Genomic DNA, 18,945 nt, shown 5'->3' with positions numbered 1-18,945 from the left:
CTGAGCTGCCTGAGAAGTGGCACCCGAAGATGACAGCAACCCAGTGGCGTGCGCTGAACGGGCGACGGCAACAAACTGGGTGATGTTTGGTCCTTGGGTTGCAACCCTTCCAGGGGGTTTGCGGTGGGAAGTCACCTCTTGGAGGCTGGAGCTGTAGGAACACGTGGTGTGAGGACAAGGTGATGCCTTCATGGTCTGAGCTGCTGCGTGCCTCGTGCTCTCCCCTGGGGGGTAATTACTTCAGCTAACGAGCATTATTGCTCCTGCAGGCTGCAACCAAGAGCTATCTCTGCTACTATGTCATTAATACTTACTCCATTAATCCCACCAAGACTCTGAGAAGATGACATGTTGATGAGACATTAGCATATTCACAAATAAGCCAAATGGACCAGATTAGTGAGGCCAGAGGGAGCCTGGAAAGGGCATCACGTCATTCCCCACGGCATGGAGCTATGGGAACTATTTTTCCTATATAAATAAAATACCTCTGAGATGAATTTGAGCCCAAGGCAGGGGGAGGTGGGAAGCCTTTGCGGGGGGACAACAAGGGGGTTGCTACTTTTGAAAATAAAGTTTGTGGTAGAGAGTTTTCCTCATTCTTTTTTAAAAAAGAGAAGGAAAAAAGAAAGATGTTATTTTTATGGCATGTCTGTTATTTTTTCGGCTGCCTTTGCCCTTGCTGCAGACACAAACACGTTATCTGTGGTGCAGGGTCGATGCGTTATGAATAAATGAAATACAAATGCTGGTGTATGTGGGGGGTGGTCACCCAGGGAAGCCCTTTGGGGAGGTCTTAGCCCCAGATTGGATCTGCCTGCACAGCATCTTCTCCTGGTATCCCCGAAGCCCCTGAATCCAGCAGCAGCCACGTTGGAGTGCGTATTTCTGGGCAGGCAAGCGGTGATGGGGTTGAGTTACAGCGGAGTGGCCAGTGTGCCTTGGGGAAGAGCTCTGGGGGGAGCTGAAATAACCCCTAGCTCATTATTCTTTCTTCTCAGAAAGGGTCATTAGACATTGGAAGGGGCTGCCCAGGGAGGTGGTGGAGTCACCATCTCTGGAGGTGTTTAAGAAAAGACAGGACATGGTACTTAGTGCCCTGGTCTAGTTGCCATGGTGGTGTCAGGGCAATGGTTGGACTCGATGAGCCCTGAGGGCTCTTCCAACCTCATTGATTGTGATATGGAGCCCAAAAGAGCAGGCTGGGGTATGTGCTGTGGTACCAGCTCCATAACCCAGAGCATCTTCCTTATGGTGGAAGGGGTGAGGGAAGCTGAGCCTGACTCCCAGCTTGGGGCCAAAACCAGCTGGGGCAGGGATTGGGGGGCCACGTACCGCAGGATACACCCCATAAAGCTCCACAGTGTCACTGGGTGAAACCTGGCAGTGGATAAAAGCCACAGAGACAGATGCCAAGACACCCCCAACTCTGCCCACACCAGGATGGTGCAGGTCAGCCCTCTGCACCACCGCCGGGATGCTAAATACAGAATCCCAGAATCAGTCAGGTTGGAAGAGCCCTCTGGGCTCATCGAGTCCAACCATTGCCCTGACACCACCATGGCAACTAGACCATGGCACTAAGTGCCGTGTCCAGGCTTTTCTTAAACACCTCCAGAGATGGTGACTCCACCACCTCCCTGGGCAGCCCCTTCCAATGGCTAAAGACCCTTTCTGAGAAGAAATGCTTCCTAATGTCCAACCTGAACCTCCCCTGAACTCCCAGTGTCCTGCAGAAGATGACACCCAATTTCTTTTCTCCTTTGTGAAAAAGGAATTTATTCCCCTAGGGATTATTTTTAAGTGAGGGTGATGCCTTCTCCTCTCCCTTTATTCCCTCACTTATTTTCACAGCAGCGTTTGAGCAAAGTGAGTGATTTTTTTTTAATAAGTTTGGGGTGTTTTTTTTTATTAATGTCTGCTTTTTGCTGTCGCTGGACAATATGGAGCTGGAGCTCAGGTGGGGTTTTAAAGCGGTTGGACTCCCCGATGGGCAACCTCTTGCTGGCAGGGGTGAGGGAGAGCCTTTTCTGCACGGTTTCAGCAGCACCACGCCGTCCTATTTGTTTTGAGAGTAGAAGGGCAAGGGTTTTTTTTTACTTGGTGAGGGGTTTTTTTTTGCGTAGTTCATGGTTTTCCTTAGCTGAGGTGGCCTAAATCTATCTCTCTAGACTTCAGTAAGGCATTCGACACTGTCTCCCACAGCATCCTCCTGGACAAACTGGCTGCCCGGGGCTTGGATGGGTGGACTCTTCGATGGGTTAAAAACTGGCTGGATGGCCGAGCCCAGAGAGTGGTGGGGAATGGGGCAAAGTCCAACTGGTGGCCGGTCACTAGTGGTGTCCCCCAGGGCTCAGTTCTGGGGCCGGTGCTGTTCAATATCTTTATAGATGATCTAGACGTAGGGATTGAGTGCACCCTCAGCAAATTTGCAGATGACACCAAGCTGGGTGGGAGTGTCAATCTGTTGGAGGGTAGGAAGGCCCTACAGAGGGATCTGGACAGGTTGGATAGATGGGCCGAGACCAACGACATGAGGTTCAACAAGAACAAGTGCCGGGTCTTACACTTGGGCCACACCAACCCCATGCAGCGCTACAGGCTGGGGGAAGAGTGGTTAGAAAGCAGCCCGGCGGAAAGAGACCTGGGGGTGCTGATCGACAGCCAGCTAAACATGAGCCAGCAGTGTGCCCAGGTAGCCAAGAAGGCCAATGGCATCCTGGCCTCTATCAGGAATAGTGTAGCCAGCTGGTCTGGAGAAGGGATCGTCCCTCTGTGCTCGGCACTGGTGAGGCCGCACCTTGAATCCTGTGTCCAGTTCTGGGCCCTGCACTTCAAGAAAGATGTTGAGGTGTTGGAGCGAGTCCAGAGGAGGGCGACCAAGCTGGTGAAGGGTCTGGAGGGTTTCACCTCCGAGGAACGGCTGAGGGAGCTGGGAGTGTTTAGCCTGGAGAAGAGGAGGCTCAGAGGTGACCTTAGTGCAGTCTACAAGTACCTGGAGGGAGGTTGTAGTGGAGTGGAACTCGGCCTCTTCTCCCAGGCAACTAGCGATAGGACAAGAGGACACAGCCTCAAGCTTCGCCAGGGGAGGTTCAGGTTGGACATTAGGAAGCATTTCTTTTCAGAAAGAGTCATTAGATATTAGAAGGGGCTGCCCAGGGAGGTGGTGGAGTCACCATCTCTGGAGGTGTTTAAGAAAAGCCTGGACATGGCACTTAGTGCCATGGTCTAGTTGCCATGGTGGTGTCAGGGCAATGGTTGGCCTCGATGATCCCAGAGGGCTCTTCCAACCTGATTGATTCTGGGATTCTGTGTGATTCTGTGATTCCCCAAACCAGCCCTGCCATCAGCCACCTCCCGGCTCCGCACAACAGCAGCTGAACACATGAATTGGGGATTAAAAAATGCTTCGCTGTATTTTGGCGGCCAAGTTTTTTGAGGATTAAAAATAAAGCTGCAGAGCGAGCAGCCACGCGTGTGAAGCAGGGCACCTCTCGGCCCAGGAGTGTGGGTGGTCTGTGCACCTTCCCATGGGCTCCCAGGCTGCGTTTGAGGGTGGAAAAGCCCCAATTAAATGGAAAAAAAAAAATGAAATTAGGATCTTCTGCGCAGAAGCAGCTGCAGGAAAGTGAGGGAGCGGTGATGGAGCAGCCCCACAACCACTCGTGGTCCCTGATGGGGCGAGGTGAAGGATTTCAGAGCAGGGCGATGCAGGGAGGTGATGTGGGAGGAAGGGGCAAGTGAAAGCCTGGCAGACCCCTGCCCGCTGCTGGCTCTCAGCAGCCCCCACATCCCCTCCCGGAGCCGTGGGGCAGCAGCATCTCAAAGGCTGAACCTCCATCCTCCCCGCAACCCTTGGGGTTCCCTCGCCTACAAACCGAGCGGCCGCCGTGCCCCTGGACCCAGAGTTTCCCACGCAAAGGCCAAAATTCAGGTTTATTGCAGGCGCCACGTGCCCACCCCCCTGGTTACCCGTCGTCCGCCGGACCCGCCGTGATCCTGCCCGCAGCAGTGCCTCGGGCATCTCCTTGGCAGGGGATGCTCAGCTGCAGAAACACTTATAAATTAAGGATCTTTTTTATTTTTTCCCCTCATCCTTGCTAGGAGTCATCATAGAGAGGGTTGTTGTAGTTGCCCCAGGAGCCGTAGTCGTGGTCATCCAGCAGCCTGCCGTAGGAGGAGTGCCTGTGGGGGGAAAGCCAACGGGTTGCTTTGGTGGTTGATTAGTTATTCTACCATAGGGTGAAAAAGCAATGAATGTAAATCCTCACTAGGTCAAGTTTTGGGATATTTTAGCAGGAAGCACCAGGACAATCTTTAAGGTCCCTTCCAACCCAACCCATTCTGCTATGACAGAAAATAAGCCCAGGCAGGGTTTTGTCCCCATTGAACCAGACCAGGGAATTAAAACAAGACCTTTGCTCATCCCAGTTGTCAGCAAAGGCTCGTTACAGATGCTCAGCGCAGGGCTTGGGACAGCATCTCCCAGGGCTTTGCCCCTGAGCATCGCCCTTGCGATGGCGAGAGGGGCTGCGGCCTTGGGGAGGGGTGGGGGATACAGCTCAAGCACCCCACCGGGCCCCCAAAACAGCCTTACCTGATCTTGAGGAACGCCGCCGCCCCGAAAACCAGCACCACCACCACGATGACCGTCACGGTTATGGCCACGATGCTCCCTGCGGAGGGAGGGGCCATCAGCAAGGGCAGCGCTCGGGCCCTCCACCCCAAATCCCACCCCACACCCCAGCCGCTCCCAGTACACCCATCTCTGGTGGGGGGGATGTCCCCTCGCTGCTTCCCAAAGCTCCTGTGGAGGATGCTGGGCACCCCTATGGTTTTGCAATGACCCCCTTCTCCCAAAGACAGGGGGAGGGATTTGGGGTAGGACAGCAGGGTTTCACACCAAGGCCTGTAGGCCACCAAAGAATCACCTTCTGAGGCTACTGCACCCGGGGACAGGTGGGTTTTTCCACCTCTGCAGACCCCAGAGCTCACGTTTCTTGACCATCCACCTCTGTGCCTGACTGGCCCACAAGTGGGACACATAAGCAACCCCTGTCCTTTGTTTTTGGGGGCCACACGCCCTCCCACCAGCATGGGAGAGCTGGCTGGGGTCAAAGCTATCTGCTGCTGCAATAGCGTTGGGTGCTGGAGCCGATCCTGGCCTTGTGAAGCGCTTTTAAGCTATCTGAGCTTGCAGAAGAGGACAGGTGAAAGCTAGTGTCAGCTTAGTGAGGTCTCCAAGAGGGAGAAGAAAAACCTGCATCTTCCTAACTCGGGCTGCACCCTTTATCAGGGCAGTTCTTTCCTCAGACTTGCAACTAAGGGCTTTATTCACGTCTCTGAGCAACTGAGGTTTGGTATCTACGACTCTTTGTCTCCACGGGTGGAGCAGATGATGGGCTCCTCCAGAGAGCAAGCCAGGAAAGCTCAGCTCTTGCTGAATGGTGCTCTCAGAGAGCTGACCACCTCTTCCTTTCCCCTTTGAGGGGTCTGCCCCTCTTATCTAAGCACCTTGAGGTTGACCTTGTATCTACACACGCATATGGTGCTCACCTGCGCTCAAGGCGCGCGGGACCTCTTCCATGGTGACACCGGTGGAGAGGGTGGTTTTACCGGTGGCCGTGGCCTCGGCCGCGGTGGGGCTCGTCACAGTCACTGGGGGGGACGTTGGCTCCACGGCCAGGCTCGATGCCATGGCCAGCGTCCCCAGGGAAGGGACATCCTTGGTCCGCGCCGGTGGCTGGGTGGTGCTGGGGCTCATGAGGACGGGCGTTGGGTCCAAAGCCGTCCCAGGGGATGTGTACAGGTCGCCGGTGGGGAGGGAGGAGGATGATGATGATGCAGGTGTACCCGTGGGGCTGGGAGCTGCCCCCAAATCCGTCGTGCCTCTTGCCAAGCTGGCAGTATTTGCTGTCCGAAGACCTGGGGCTGTGTCCAAGGTTGGTGGCACCAAGCTGGGGTTGGAGGCTACAGATGGGCTGTCTGTTATGTTGGTGGTGGCCGTGGTGATGGAGCTCACAGTGTCGGAGGCAGTAGCAGGGGACAGTACCGGCACGGGGGTGGCATTATGGCCATCCCCCTCTGCTGGCCCAGAGGACACCCCATCTCCAGCAGGTCCTGTGGACACGGGCAGCGAGGGCTGGCCAGGAGCTGGCGTGGGGACAGCCGCGTCCCTGGAGCCCGGCCCCGCTGGAGTCCCCTCCGAGGGGAAGGGAGGGCTGGCGAGGGCGAGGGGCGATGCTGTGGAGTCATGGCCCAGTCCTGGGAGTGAGACAAAGAGGTGTTAGCAACGGGGAGATCCTTGGTGCAACCTGGGGCTTGGGTGAGCGCTGGAGGGTTGGGAATGAAGCTGGAAAGAAGTTTATTGGTTCTCAAACGCTGAGAGACATCTGAAATAGAGATGGGAAAGGTCCCTGCACAGCTAGAGGTGAGGTTTAAACCAGATCAGTTGCCCCAGCACTGTTTCTCCTCAAGGCTGGGATTCCTCCCCATCCCCACACACCCCCTCCATCTTCTCGGAATCTCCTCCCAGCAGCCAGCAAAGCAGCAGGGGAGCGAGCTCCTCCTCGGCAGCAACCACCACGCAGCTGGGAACGATAACACAAGATGCCTCTTTCTCCTGCCCCCCCGTCTCCTTGTGCATTCATTCATTCATCTCCATCTCTTAGCACCCAGATGAGTCATTTTTCCCTGCTGGGGCTCTGCTCCCCCCCTGACCTTTCCGCTCTCCAGGGCTAAAGCCAGCGCTGGGCCAGTGCTAGCAGCTCCCTTGGCACGGCGGGGCCAGGGCAAGGGTGTGCCAACACAAAGTGACGTGGGGAGGGATTTTCATGGCCATGCCTTCATTTATTTACACCCCCAGAGCATCCAAAGCCCAGCGCTAGGAAGGGCGAGAACTTGCTCGGGCACAAACAAGCCACAATGAACTAATTATTATATGAGTGTAGAGGAGAAAAAAGCTCAGCACAATGCTGATTTTGTGGGAACTCTGAAGCCAAACTCCCACCTCAGCTCCAGAGACAAGAGCTTGGTGCTTATCAAAGGGAGAAACAGCAGCAGGGAGAGCAGAGACAATCATGGTAGCTCTTTGTGAGCAGGAGCTGGCGGATAGTACGTTGGTGGGCACATCAGGTTCTCCTCCCCGTCACCAAGCCACCCCCCCAAGGAGATGTCATCAACCACCACAGCCAAATCTGCTGTCCCCCGCCAAGTCAAACTGGGCAGGTGACACCCAAGGGACCAAGAAGGGACCCAACCTGCACCAGAGATGTGTTTTAGAAGGAGCAGAGGTGTTGCTGGCCCACCGTGTGACTTTGGTTGCATATAAAGCTGCCTCAAGAAACAGTGAGGGGGGAAGGACTCAAATTTGGGGGCAGGGGCTGTGCAACGCGGGGTTCCTCCAGCAAAGCCCCTCTCAGGGCAGGCAGCACCTTGGGCCAAAGAAGAGATGGAAGCACTTAACACCTGCATGTAGAAATGGTGGGTTGCAGCACCAGTGAGCAGGGACTAAACCATGTTTTTTGGTGTTTTCAGCCACCAGTGCAAAAAGAAGGCTGCAGGTGTCTAATAGAGCTTCCCTCAACCTGCACAACTTCAGTGGAGGAAGACAGCAGAAGGGACATCTCACCTGAGGACCTCCAGCTCACGGCAGCCAGCGCTGGGTACGTAGCACGCCTTTCACGAAGGCATTTTCTGTCTAGAGGCTGCAAACACGTGCTTGGCCAGGGATCTAAAGCCAGCTCTGGGGCATGGCTTCTAGTAGAGCCCAAGGCATTTAGGAGCACAAGTCCCTGGCATGCTTGACCCCATTTTTTTTTCTTGGTGCTGTAGATATCCCTGTGATGGACCCCATTTCCCAAGCAGGAGGGTCTAGGAGGTGGGGCTGATGCCATGGGCTCTCTTCTCCCAGGGACAGGCACTTGGAGATGCCTCTGAGCTTTCACCCTCCTCGGGCTCTCCATCTGCTGAGGCATAGGGCTGAGAGACCTCAGGATAAGGGAGAGGAGATGGGTGACAAGCTGGAGCCTGGTTACCCAATAAGCCACCTGGCTCAGCACCCGTGGTTTCCACACCCAGCCCAGCCACAGCAGCAGGGAAAAACCCAGACATCCCACCTCCTCCTTCCCAAAGCATGCCAGGCTCCTGCAAAGCTCCTTCTGTCAACAGGGCACTCTGATGTCTCCTCATCCCAAGACCTCTATAGCTCAGGCTTCCCGGTGACATGGGAGTTACATGCACGTGAACTTGGGCTGCATTACTGTGATAATCCTGAGCTTGAAAGCCATTAGTTCAGATGAATGCACTGGTTTTCACAGATGCTTGGCTTCACCCACAGCATCTCACCAGGACAAAGCCTGCCCACAGCGCTGGCTCCATCCAACAAACCCCTTGGGTCCCCACTCATCCCCTCCCTTCCTCATGCAGAGGCTGGTGGCTCACTTGCTCGGTTCAGGCACTGCAACACCACAAACCCAAATATTCCCCGTGCTGCTCCAGCCCCTTGCGTAGCTCTCCACAGCGATGTGCCCACAGGCAGCAAGCGCCAGGTCCTCCACAGCTGGGGCAGGTCCCACAGCAGCATGGTCTCTGTCAGGGCAATGGTTGGACTCGATGATCCCAGAGGTCTCTTCCAACCTGATTGATTCTGTGACTCGCAAAGCACCTGCAGCAACATCTGTTAGGTCCCAACACCATTTGGTACATCACTTCCAGTGACCAGAACCAACCTGCAAGAGCCTGCTGCTTCAACATGTTGCTGTTGAGGTTCAGGTGGTTGATTTGTGCCCCTTTTTTTGCTTTTACACTGGTAACCCCATGCCTTGTCCTTTCTGGACCAGGTTGAATGGTCTAGTTGACACGGTGGTGTTAGGTCAAAGGTTGGACTTGATGATCCCAGAGGTCTTTTCCAACCTAGTTGATTCTGTGTGATTCTGTGTGAAGCATCCCCATATGGTCTTCCCAGCAGAATCACACAGAATCAATCAGGTTGGAAGAGCCCTCTGGGATCATCGAGTCCAACCATTGCCCCGACACCACCATGTCAACTAGACCATGGCACTAAGTGCCACGTCCAGGCTTTTCTTAAACCCCTCCAGAGATGGTGACTCCACCACCTCCCTGGGCAGCCCGTTCCAATGTCTAATTACCCTTTCTGCTGGTTCTCAACTAGACATGCAAGAGGAGGCATGGTCTCCACTGGAGACTTTCTGGTGGAAAGCCATATCAGCAATACACATTGATACCAAGGCATGAGTGAAGAACCCAAGTACCCTGGCCCAGCAGGACCCTCCCAGGGCTGCTAACACCTTGAAAGTTCATTACTGCTCCGTAAACGTAGATGCTTCCAGTCTCTCCTGCACGCAGGCAGCGTACCAGCTCTCTGCCAAGCCACCCTGGCATCCCACGTTGCTTGCTCGTGCTTTGGGTCAGCGGAGCTCTCACGGTCTGCTTGAACTTTGGAGGCAAACCGATAGGGCACCTCAAAAAGCTGGCAGTCCTGCTGGCCAGGATGAGTCAGGAAGTTTCCGATAACATCTAAGGGGTATAAACTCAGAGCGTGAGCCAAAACTGGATGCAGGAACAATCCTTGGCCTCTGGCTGAGCGCTCCCAGCCAAGCAGGTCACAAGTCACAGGGACGGTTCCCAGAAGAGCAAGCCCGGCTGATGGCAGCACGCTGCTCAGCTCAGCCCTGCTTCTCCCCACCTCCCCCTGCTCCTGTGTGGTCGTTGCCAGCCGAGCTTTGGTTTCCAGATCGATAGAGCTGCGTTAATCTCTGCCAGCAAACCCTGCCTGTGCCAGCCCTCTACCACCACCTCCATCAGGTGGGTCATCTGGGACCCAGCCCTCACCCACAGCACCTTGCACATGGCCTGTGCCCCTTTGCACTGCAGGAGAAGCCCAGCCAGGATCCCAGAAGCAGTGCAGGCTGCTTCTGAACCGGGTTAGGACAAGGGGACAAAGAGGACCTGGCTGAGGACCCTCTTAGCTGATAGCTCCATATGTCCTCATGCCACTGCACCGAGCTTATGGACAGCCTGTCCCCAGGGAGCTGGGTGGCCAGAAGAGCACCCAGCTCATCTGCAAGCCCAGTCCTCTACCAACACATCTGGAAAGGCAAAGACAAGCCAAGGTGGGGGTTTCTCCAACCATGAGCAGGAACCAGAGCAGCACACTGGAATAAGGGACAAAAAAACCCCACTAGACAACTTCTTTTAGGACCACATGACCTCAAAGGGTGAAAACGAACCTCAACCAGAGGTTGTCAGAGGGACCGAGGGATGTCAGCTATCAAAGGATGCCGAGCATAGTTCAGCCCTGAGGAATTTGCCCAACTAATTCGTTTAAGGCAGTTGACCACCCTGCTGGAATCCAGCTCAGAGGACAGGAGACTGCCAGGACAAGGCAACTGCCTAGGAAAACAGCTTTGAAAGGTCCTTTTTCTAGGTTGTCTTCCCTAGGAGTGTGGGAAATGGCCAAGAACAGAAAAACCCCGACCCCTACCACTCAAATGTCTTGCTCTTAGAGAATATTAACCCTCATCACCTGCCACCCCAGGGAATGGACCATCCACCTGATGGATTGTCTCCCTCTCCTACTTGCACACCTTTCTCCTGGCTTCTGCAAACCCCACGGAGGTGAAGGTCTCACCCTTGCAGAAGCTGAACGCTTCCCATGCTCTGCTGGGGAAGCAGCTGCGTGACCAGGGCTGGCAGCCTCTCCAGCAGTGCACTTCTCAGGCACTCCAGAATCAATCACAGAGAGCTTTGAAATTGTTCTGCCAGCTGAAACACAGCATAAAAAAAAACAAAACAAGAGAACATCTCTAGCCCGAGTGAATGACATCAGATGGAGCAGCCATGCCACAGCAAACAAACATCCACTGATAAGGCAGAAATGGAGCTTTTAAAGAGCTTCGCTCCATGACTCATCACATCTGATGGAGCTACCAGAAGGTCCCCATGACCTCACTCACGCACCACGTGCAGCAGTGCTCCCAGCCTGAATTAACTGAGGCACCCATGCCCCAGCTGCGGTCGGTGGTGCCCCTCTAGCAGCCAAGGCCCCAGGGATAAGACAGGTTTGTGTAACTAATATTCTTCCTTGTCCCTCCCAGCAGCTTATCCTGACTGTACTTACACGTGGAATCTAACCACCCTTTCTGAACAAGAAACACAACACCAGAGAGTAAACCAACACAACAAGGAGGTCTGCTGGGCACCCACAGCAAGGTGGGGTACCACTTCCCATGCCAGCTCAGCAACTGCTTCTAGAGCAGGCACCTGAGCAAAAAGAACCATCCCTAAGGAACGTGTTCACCTTCTGGGTCTCTGCTTTTGAGAGCAAAAGTCAACAGTAACCTCACTGCATCCCCCCCAAGATGCACCCAGGGTAGATAAAGGATGCTGATACAGCCCCATCCTCTGCTGAAGATAAAGGAATACATGAAGTCTAGGGTCCACAGAGGAAATAAAATGAGAAACAAAGTCAGAATATCATCCCAAATCAAAAAAAAAGTAGTAGTTAGGGACAACCTACTGACAACACAGGGCTAAACCCCACCCAATGCTACAGAGACATGCATCCACCACACAGGCAAGACAAGAAGTGAGGACCCGAGCTTAAATGGAGGTCTTTGACCTTCTGCAGCTTCTATATTACAGAATCACAGAATCAATCAGGTTGGAAGAGCCCTCTGGGATCATCGAGTCCAACCGTTGCCCTGACACCACCATGGCAACTAGACCATGGCACTAAGTGCCATGTCCAGGCTTTTCTTAAACCCCTCCAGAGATGGTGACTCCACCACCTCCCTGGGCAGCCCCTTCCAATGGCTAATGACCCTTTCTGCTGGTTCTCACCCAGTAATGATGACAGAGCGCCCCGACTCCTCTGGTCTTGCAGCGTGGGTTGGTTTATTACCAGGTTAAGTGATGTGGAGCACTAAAACAATTTGTGTTTAAATACAGGGTGAAGATTTCCTGTTCGTGACCTTGTTGGCTTGGCTTTGGTTTCTGTGGCTGAGGATTCCCACACCTCGTGCTGTTTCTTGCAGTTCCCTTCCCCCTTGCTCACGCTGAGGTGTAACTTTTATTGTGCTATTGCTGCTTAGCTGTAAAGCTGGTAGTATCTAGCTGTGGGTGGCTAAAGGTCTCCTTGTGATGGCTAAAACTAAAGAAAACTGGCTTTTGCTTTGGGTTCAACTTGCTTTTCAAGCTGTTCAGCACCGGGCTACCTCACCTTCCCCGTCACCACGTAATTTGGGGTTTGGTGTTGCTCATCTCTCCTCTCTGTTGTTGCAGAGCCCCACCTGTAGTAAAAAAGGGTCTGACTAAACTCTGTACTGATGCAGGAGAAAGAAGGGTGATGTGGTGGTTGCTTTTGGTATTGGGCTGGTGTCTCTGCTCCCCTAGGACACTGCTGCAGAGCCCTGCCTTGTTGTCCCCAGGAAATGAGGATGATGGGGGGAGGTCTAGGAGCAGCTCTGCTCCATCTCAGAAGGAGCACCCAGCCAGGCAGGTACGGGGAAATGGCACCTCCTGGGGATATCTCTGGCTGCTGTTGAACTTGGAATAAACCAGGGTCAACGCAGTGGCTCTCCAGGTCTGCAGCAAACCTCCAGCACCGTATGTGCTTGCTAGTGACCTACAACGCTGGCAGCAGTGGGAGCACCCCTGGGTGATGTGCTGCTTCCTTGCTGCCTGCCTGCTCCTGCTGTATCACCTCTCTTTTCAACGTCAGGTTGTGTTGGTGACGGTATAAAACCAGTTGTGAGAGGAGGAAGAAACCAAGCGAGGAAATCAAAGGCCAGAAACATCAACAGGTAAGTGCAAAGCTATCCAACAACTGCGTCAAGAGGACGAGGCTGTCAGATCACATAAATCTGCAGCGGCCCCGATGTCCTGGCGAGCCGAGCTGCCTTTCTGCATGATTAGCTTTCTTCTGCTGCATCGTGGTTAAGTGGTTTGGGTCTAATTGCTCTGAAGCTTTCTGTAGCTAAGAGAAACAGCTACGCAGTGGAAATTGATGTGCTGGCTCCGTGTGTTCCTCACCATCCAGAGGCCACCTCCCTGTGGGAGAGGCTGCCCCAAACACGCAGCTGGTCAGGGCACCCTGGGGATGTCCCTTGGCAGCCCTCCCTCAAAGATGCGGCCCCCCAAGGGTTGCTGCTGAGCAAACCCACCAGTAGCCACCTCCCTGGATGTAGGGCTTGTACCAGCATCTCCTGTAGATGCATGGCCTGCCTTTTGCAAAAGGCAAGAGCAAAAGCCACGGGGCCAAACACTGGTACCCTATGGCCAGTCCCTGATACCCACAGCTGATGCCCAAAGCTGGGGGCTTTGGGCAAGCTGGCAAAGAGGGGCTCCAAGTGAGGTGTTTACTGACTGGTGTGTGATGGCCTGGCTTGGGAGCAGCAGCTGCTCTTCTCCAGGCTACTGCATGGGAGGAAGGAGCTGACGTGGGGGCCTGGCTGGCTCTTGCACACCTTTCAGACCCTGAGGAAGGCTGCTGCAGGCAGATTGCTCTTGAGGAACCAGGTGGACATCTTCACCATCCTGCAGTCTCTGCTCTTCCCAGCTAAAAATGGTTGCCTGCATGGTCCCTATGGCCAGCTCCTTCATTGCCTGGGGTGGGTGTCCCAGTCCTGCTCAGGCAACCGTCTGCCCTCATGTCCAAACCCAGCAGCAAGGGCTGTGGGTTGCACAACAAACCCACCCTTCACAGCGGCTGCAGTGTTGGGTGGCCACACCACCCTCCATGCAAAGAAAACATGATGCTTGCCCCTCCATCGCTAAGTGTTGCTTAATTAGTCACCTCATGAAGCACTTCAGGATGAAGTTGCGATGAAATTATAGCAGAGAAGGAGATGAAGAGGAGTATTTAGAGGTGGTTTTCCTTCTGAGAGTGACAAAGGGACCTGTGGCTACTGGTCAACCCATGCAGCCAGAGGTGTCTGACGAGGACCTGGGGTGGGAAACCTCTGCGTTCCTGGAGAACCCCTGGCTGGCAGAGGCCCCGTGTCCCCCTTGGGGTGTGTTGGCAGGCTGTCACCTTGCATGGTGGCTTCAGCTAATGGCTGGGTGTGATGAGGCTCCGAGACCCCAACAAAGCAGCTTTTCCTCCCTGGAGGCTCCTCGCACAAGCACCCAAAGCCTTTAGAGCTGAAAGCTGCCTCTTGCAGGCACTTCAGAACATCTCAGCTGGGGAGCGGGGTGAGTTGCTAAGGGGCAAAGCAGGCTGGGGCAGGGGCAGGCGTGATGTCAGGAAAGCAAGCTGGAATTTACATCTAAAATAAGAAGGTTAAACACTTCCTCGTGAGAGATGCTATTATCTCATTACGTGGCCAGGCAAAGCCCAGCCTTATTTTACTCCTGCCCAGTGACGTCCTCCCTATCGCTAAGTCCTGAAGAATGAGCTCGAAGCGTGTTTAAATCATGCCTTGTGTTTCCTCACGGGTGATAAATATATATATTATTTTAAAGTGTTATTTCTAGGGGGGAAAACAAGTCATAGACAGCATCCAAAAGATTTGGGGGTGTTGGGGAGCAGCCCCAGAGCCCCAGGACCCTACACCCAGGGAAATCTTTCCCATCTCTTCTGGCATCAGCGCTTGGGAGAGGGACGGTCGTGGGAACAGCTTTGGGTTTGGCCCAGGCGCTGGGAAAAACCCGCCCCCCGACCCCCCGGCGGCCGAGGGCTCACTCCCAGAAGGCGCTGGCTTGTTTTCAAGGGGCTCGCCGAGGCGGCGGCCGGACCGGGGCCAGGCAGGAGGCGAGCAGCATCCCCAGCAACCCTGAGGAGCAGAACGTGGGTTCACCCCCATCCTTCCCAACCGCTCGCTCTTGGGAAGCACGGAACCAAGGGCTTGTTGGCAACCTCCCCCTTGACAAGGAGGAGGATTTGGCCAGCTCTCCCCTCCTGGGGTCACTTCGCAGGGGCAGATCTCCAGGTCTGGGATGATGCTTTGCTGCTCCTGCAGACACAACCTCCCCAGCTGCTGTTTTGGGGAGCCCCAAACCTCGCCCAGCCTCGTCCCCTCAAGCAGTTTAATCCCAGCAGCTTTGCCCGGGGTGTTTCTCCTTGCGCGCGTCCCCGTCACTGGGTTATGCAAGTGGGTTCGTCACGTTCCCCAGCGAGCAGCTCGGCGCGTTTGTCACAGCCCAGCCTGGACGGAGGGATGGGTTTGAAGGTGTCATTTGAAGGTGCTCGCTGTCGCACCGGCCAGGGACTGAACCGTCTCCTCCGGCTGTCTTAGAGGGGGAAAGATGTCGAGTGGGGTGTGTTTATGAAATGGGGGTGTTGGTGTTGGGGGGGGCAGGAGGAGGGAGATGCCAGGGAAAGCGCCAGGTGCTGGGAGCCTCTGCTCGAGGCCAGGGCGAGCGAGAAACGCTCCTTCAGAGCAGGGACTGGGCTGGGGAGGGGGACGTGAGGCTGGGGGTGAGCTCCAGCCTGGGCAGGGGGGTGAGATCCAGCCTGGGCAGGGGGGATCAGCTCCAGCCCGGGCAGGGGGGAGATCAGCTCCATCCTGGGCAGGGGGGATCAGCTCCAGCCCGGGCAGGGGGGTCAGCTCCAGCCTGGGCAGGGGAATCAGCTCCAGCCCGGGGCAGGGGGGGGTCAGCTCCAGCCCGGGCAGGGGGGATCAGCTCCAGCCTGGGCAGGGGGAGATCAGCTCCAGCCCCGGCAGGGGGGATCAGCTCCAGCCTGGGCAGGGGGGTGCCTGCAAGGAGATGCTGGTGGTCCCCTGAAGTTGCCCTCCGGCTTCAGGCCAGCCGGGGACCCCTCTGCGGGGCAGGGGTCGAGGAAAAGAGGGGTGAACCGCCGAGGGATGCTGTCGGGGCGGCCGTGGGCACGGGGGTGCGAGTGGGACCGGTGTCGGGGGGGGTTTGCTCTGCCGAGCCCTTCTCCGGGCATCCTGCCTGTGCCGGGGGGGAGCCGGGCGGCGGGGGGCTGCTTTCCCCCCGACCCCATCGCATCGCTCCCAGCCCGCCCCCGGGGGTCCCCGGTACCCCCCCTGTCCCCCCCGCCCCGGTACCCCCCCCCCAGCCCGGTGCGGCGGCGGGGGTCTTACCTGCCGGGAGGAGGAGGAGGGCGAGGAGGAGGCGGCAGCAGCAGCCCATGGTGCCGGCTGCGGCGGGAGGGACGCACCGCCCGGCCCCGTTCCCCCGCCCGCCCCGGGCCGGCCCCCGCCGCCACCGCCCCCCGCCTCCAGCACCGGCCGCACAGCGGCACCTGCCGGCACCGGGGACCGCGGCGGGGCTCCGGGACCGGGTGCAGGGTGCGGGATACCGGGTGTGGGAGGCGGGGTATAGGGTGTGGGATGTGGGGTACTGGGAGTGGGATGCGGGGTACCGGGTGCAGGATGCGAGTACCGGGTGTAGGATGCAGGGTACCAGGTGTGGGATGCGGGATACCGGGTGTAGGATGTGGGATACCGGGTATAGGATGCAGGGTACCGGGTGTGGGATGCGGGGTACTGGGTGTGGGATGCGAGTACCGGGTGTGGGATGCGGGATACCAGGTGTAGGATGCGGGGTACTGGGTGTGGGGTGTGTGGTACTGGGCATAGGGTGCGGGATACTGGGTGTGAGATGTGGGTTACCGGGTATAGGATGAGGGATACCGGGTATAGGATGAGGGATACCGGGTATAGGATGAGGGATACCGAGTGTGGGATGTGGGATACCGGATGTAGGATGCAGGGTACTGGGTGTAGGATGCGGAGTACTGGGTGTGGGATGCGGGGTACCGGGTGTGGGATGTGGGTTACCGGGTATAGGATGTGGGATAACGGGTGTAGGGTGTGGGATGTGGGGTACCGGGTGTAGGATGTGGGACACCGGGTATAGGATGCAAAGCACCAGGCGCTGCGTCCAGGGCATCAGCTGTGGGTGTCAGGGACTGGCCACAGGGTACCAGGCACTGGGCAGTCCATACTGGGCACGGGCACTGGGATTGGGTGGTGGCACTGGGCACTGGTACTGGGTGCTGAGCACCCTGCCAGGAGCCAGCCCCAAGCGTGGCACATGGTCAGCGGGCATCGTGCACTGGGTATGGGGTGCTCTTGTCCCCCTCCTTCCCCAGGGCACTGAGAATCGCCTGCCACATCTGGGGGGTCCAGGGCCCATGGAGGGGGGGACACCTTGGGTATGTGCGTCAGGAGGAGCCAGGCCAGAGCCAGGCAGCCAGGGCCCTGCCTTTCCACGCCATGAACGTTGGGTGCCATCAGCATCTCAGCTCTCCTTGAAACCTTTATTCCGCTTGGGAGGAGGGAAAATAATGCCGTTACCACTGCAGGAACTTGGTGCCATGGGAGCCGCGTGGAGATCTCCCTGCCGCTGGTCTCCCATCCTTTTGTTGACTTTCTTTTGCAGAAGGTGCTGCGTGTTGGTCGCACCTGCCTGGTCTCATCAGCATGGCCACCTCTGCTTAGCCACCTCTGCCTGGTCACCCCTGCCTAGTCTCATTGGCATGGTCACCACTGTGTGGCCACCTCCTTAGGGCCACACCTGCCTGGTCACCTCTGCATGGTCACATCTGCTTGATCACCCCTGTCTGGTCTCATCAGCATGGCCACCTCTGCTTGGACTCATTGACACGGTCACCTCAGCAGGGCCACACCTGCATGGTCACCTCTTCTTGGTCTCACTGGCATGGTCACATCTGCTGGTCACCCCTGTCTGGTCTCATCAGTATGACCATCTCTGCTTAGCCACCTCTGCTTGGACTCATCAGCATGGTCACCTCAGCAGGGCCACCTCTGTCTGGTCACTTCTGCCTGGTCACTTCTACCTGGTCTCATCTGCCTGGTCTCAACTGCTTGGCCACCTCTGCTTGGCCACCTCTGTCTGGTCTCATCAGCATGGCCACCTCAGCATGGCCAGCTCTGCCTGGTCTCATCGGCATGGTCAAATCAGCAGAGCCATCTTTACCTGGTCACTTCTGCTTGGTCACTTCTACCTAGTCTCCTCTGCCCGACCACCTCTGCCTGGTCTCATCATCATGGTCACCTCAGCAGGGCCACCTCTGCCTGGTCACCTCTGCCTGGTCTCATTTGCCTGGTCTCAACTGCCTGGCCACCTCCGCACGGCCACTTCTGTCTGGTCTCATCAGCATGGCCACCTCTGCCTGTTGTCATTGGCAGGACCATACCTGCCTGATCACTGTGGCATGGCCAGCTTTGCCTGGCCACATCTGGGGGTGACATCTGCCTGGCCACGAAGGTCCCTGGGCCTCCCCCAGGGAAGATGTGATACTCAGGGAGACAGAGAGAGCAGAGGACACACGGCCAGCGAGAGGTCCCTTTCTGGAGACACCTTCTGCCAGCCCTTCCACGTTCCTACTGGAGAAGGGACACCATTGCCTCTGGTGACATCTGCCTTGGGGCTCCAGCTCTTTTAAAACCTCTTTAAAACACTTTTTCTCCCCAAGTTTATCCAGACATGAAGGATGCCGAAGGGAGACCCTTTTCTTTGGGTGGCCATGAGGACTTCTGCTGCCTGCTCCCTGCCTTTGCCTGCCCCGCCAGGATGACGCCAGCTCCTCTTGGGTGGCCCCGTGCCACATCCAGGTGCCACCCGCTGGCTTCCCCGCTCTTGCCCAAGTCCCCGCTGGAGCTTTGCAACATTTCTCCGGCAGTTTCGCATTCGAGGGGCCGGGGCTGGGGTCTCCCCCCCAGCTGCCAGCCGGGAGTCGGGGTGGCCACAAGCCGGGGGGCCAGCAGTACCCGCGTGCCAGAGCTCGCAGCTGGGATTTTGGCTGGCCGGGGCCACGGGAGCTCGCTCAGCCCGTGGCCAGCAGCCAAATGGCATGGCTGGGGGCCTGCCAGCGCTTGCGTTAATAGCTGCCAGCTTGCGGTTTGAGGTCACCCGTTCTTTCCAGTCCTTCATTTCCCGCCCCCCCTCCCCTTATTTCACGCCCGTAACGACACGGAGCGGGCAGCAGCC

At 56.6% G+C, this 18,945-nt stretch overlaps 1 protein-coding gene across 1 annotated transcript; it reads right to left on the bottom strand.

Moving 5' to 3' along the window:
- Positions 1 to 3,922: 3,922 nt before the first annotated feature.
- Positions 3,923 to 16,153, bottom strand: PARM1 (prostate androgen-regulated mucin-like protein 1). Its single transcript, XM_068403922.1, has 4 exons — positions 16,071 to 16,153; positions 5,557 to 6,264; positions 4,598 to 4,676; positions 3,923 to 4,185 (listed from the first exon to the last, which is right to left on the bottom strand). Exons 1-4 carry the CDS (start codon positions 16,117 to 16,119, stop codon positions 4,101 to 4,103), a joined length of 921 nt encoding a protein of 306 aa, XP_068260023.1. The 5' UTR covers positions 16,120 to 16,153; the 3' UTR covers positions 3,923 to 4,100.
- Positions 16,154 to 18,945: the final 2,792 nt, after the last annotated feature.

This window comes from Nyctibius grandis, chromosome 6 (assembly GCF_013368605.1).
Source record: "Nyctibius grandis isolate bNycGra1 chromosome 6, bNycGra1.pri, whole genome shotgun sequence".
Taxonomy (NCBI): domain Eukaryota; kingdom Metazoa; phylum Chordata; class Aves; order Nyctibiiformes; family Nyctibiidae; genus Nyctibius; species Nyctibius grandis.
The sequence above is the reverse complement of the archived record's forward strand: the minus strand, read 5'-3'. Positions and strand labels throughout refer to the sequence as shown.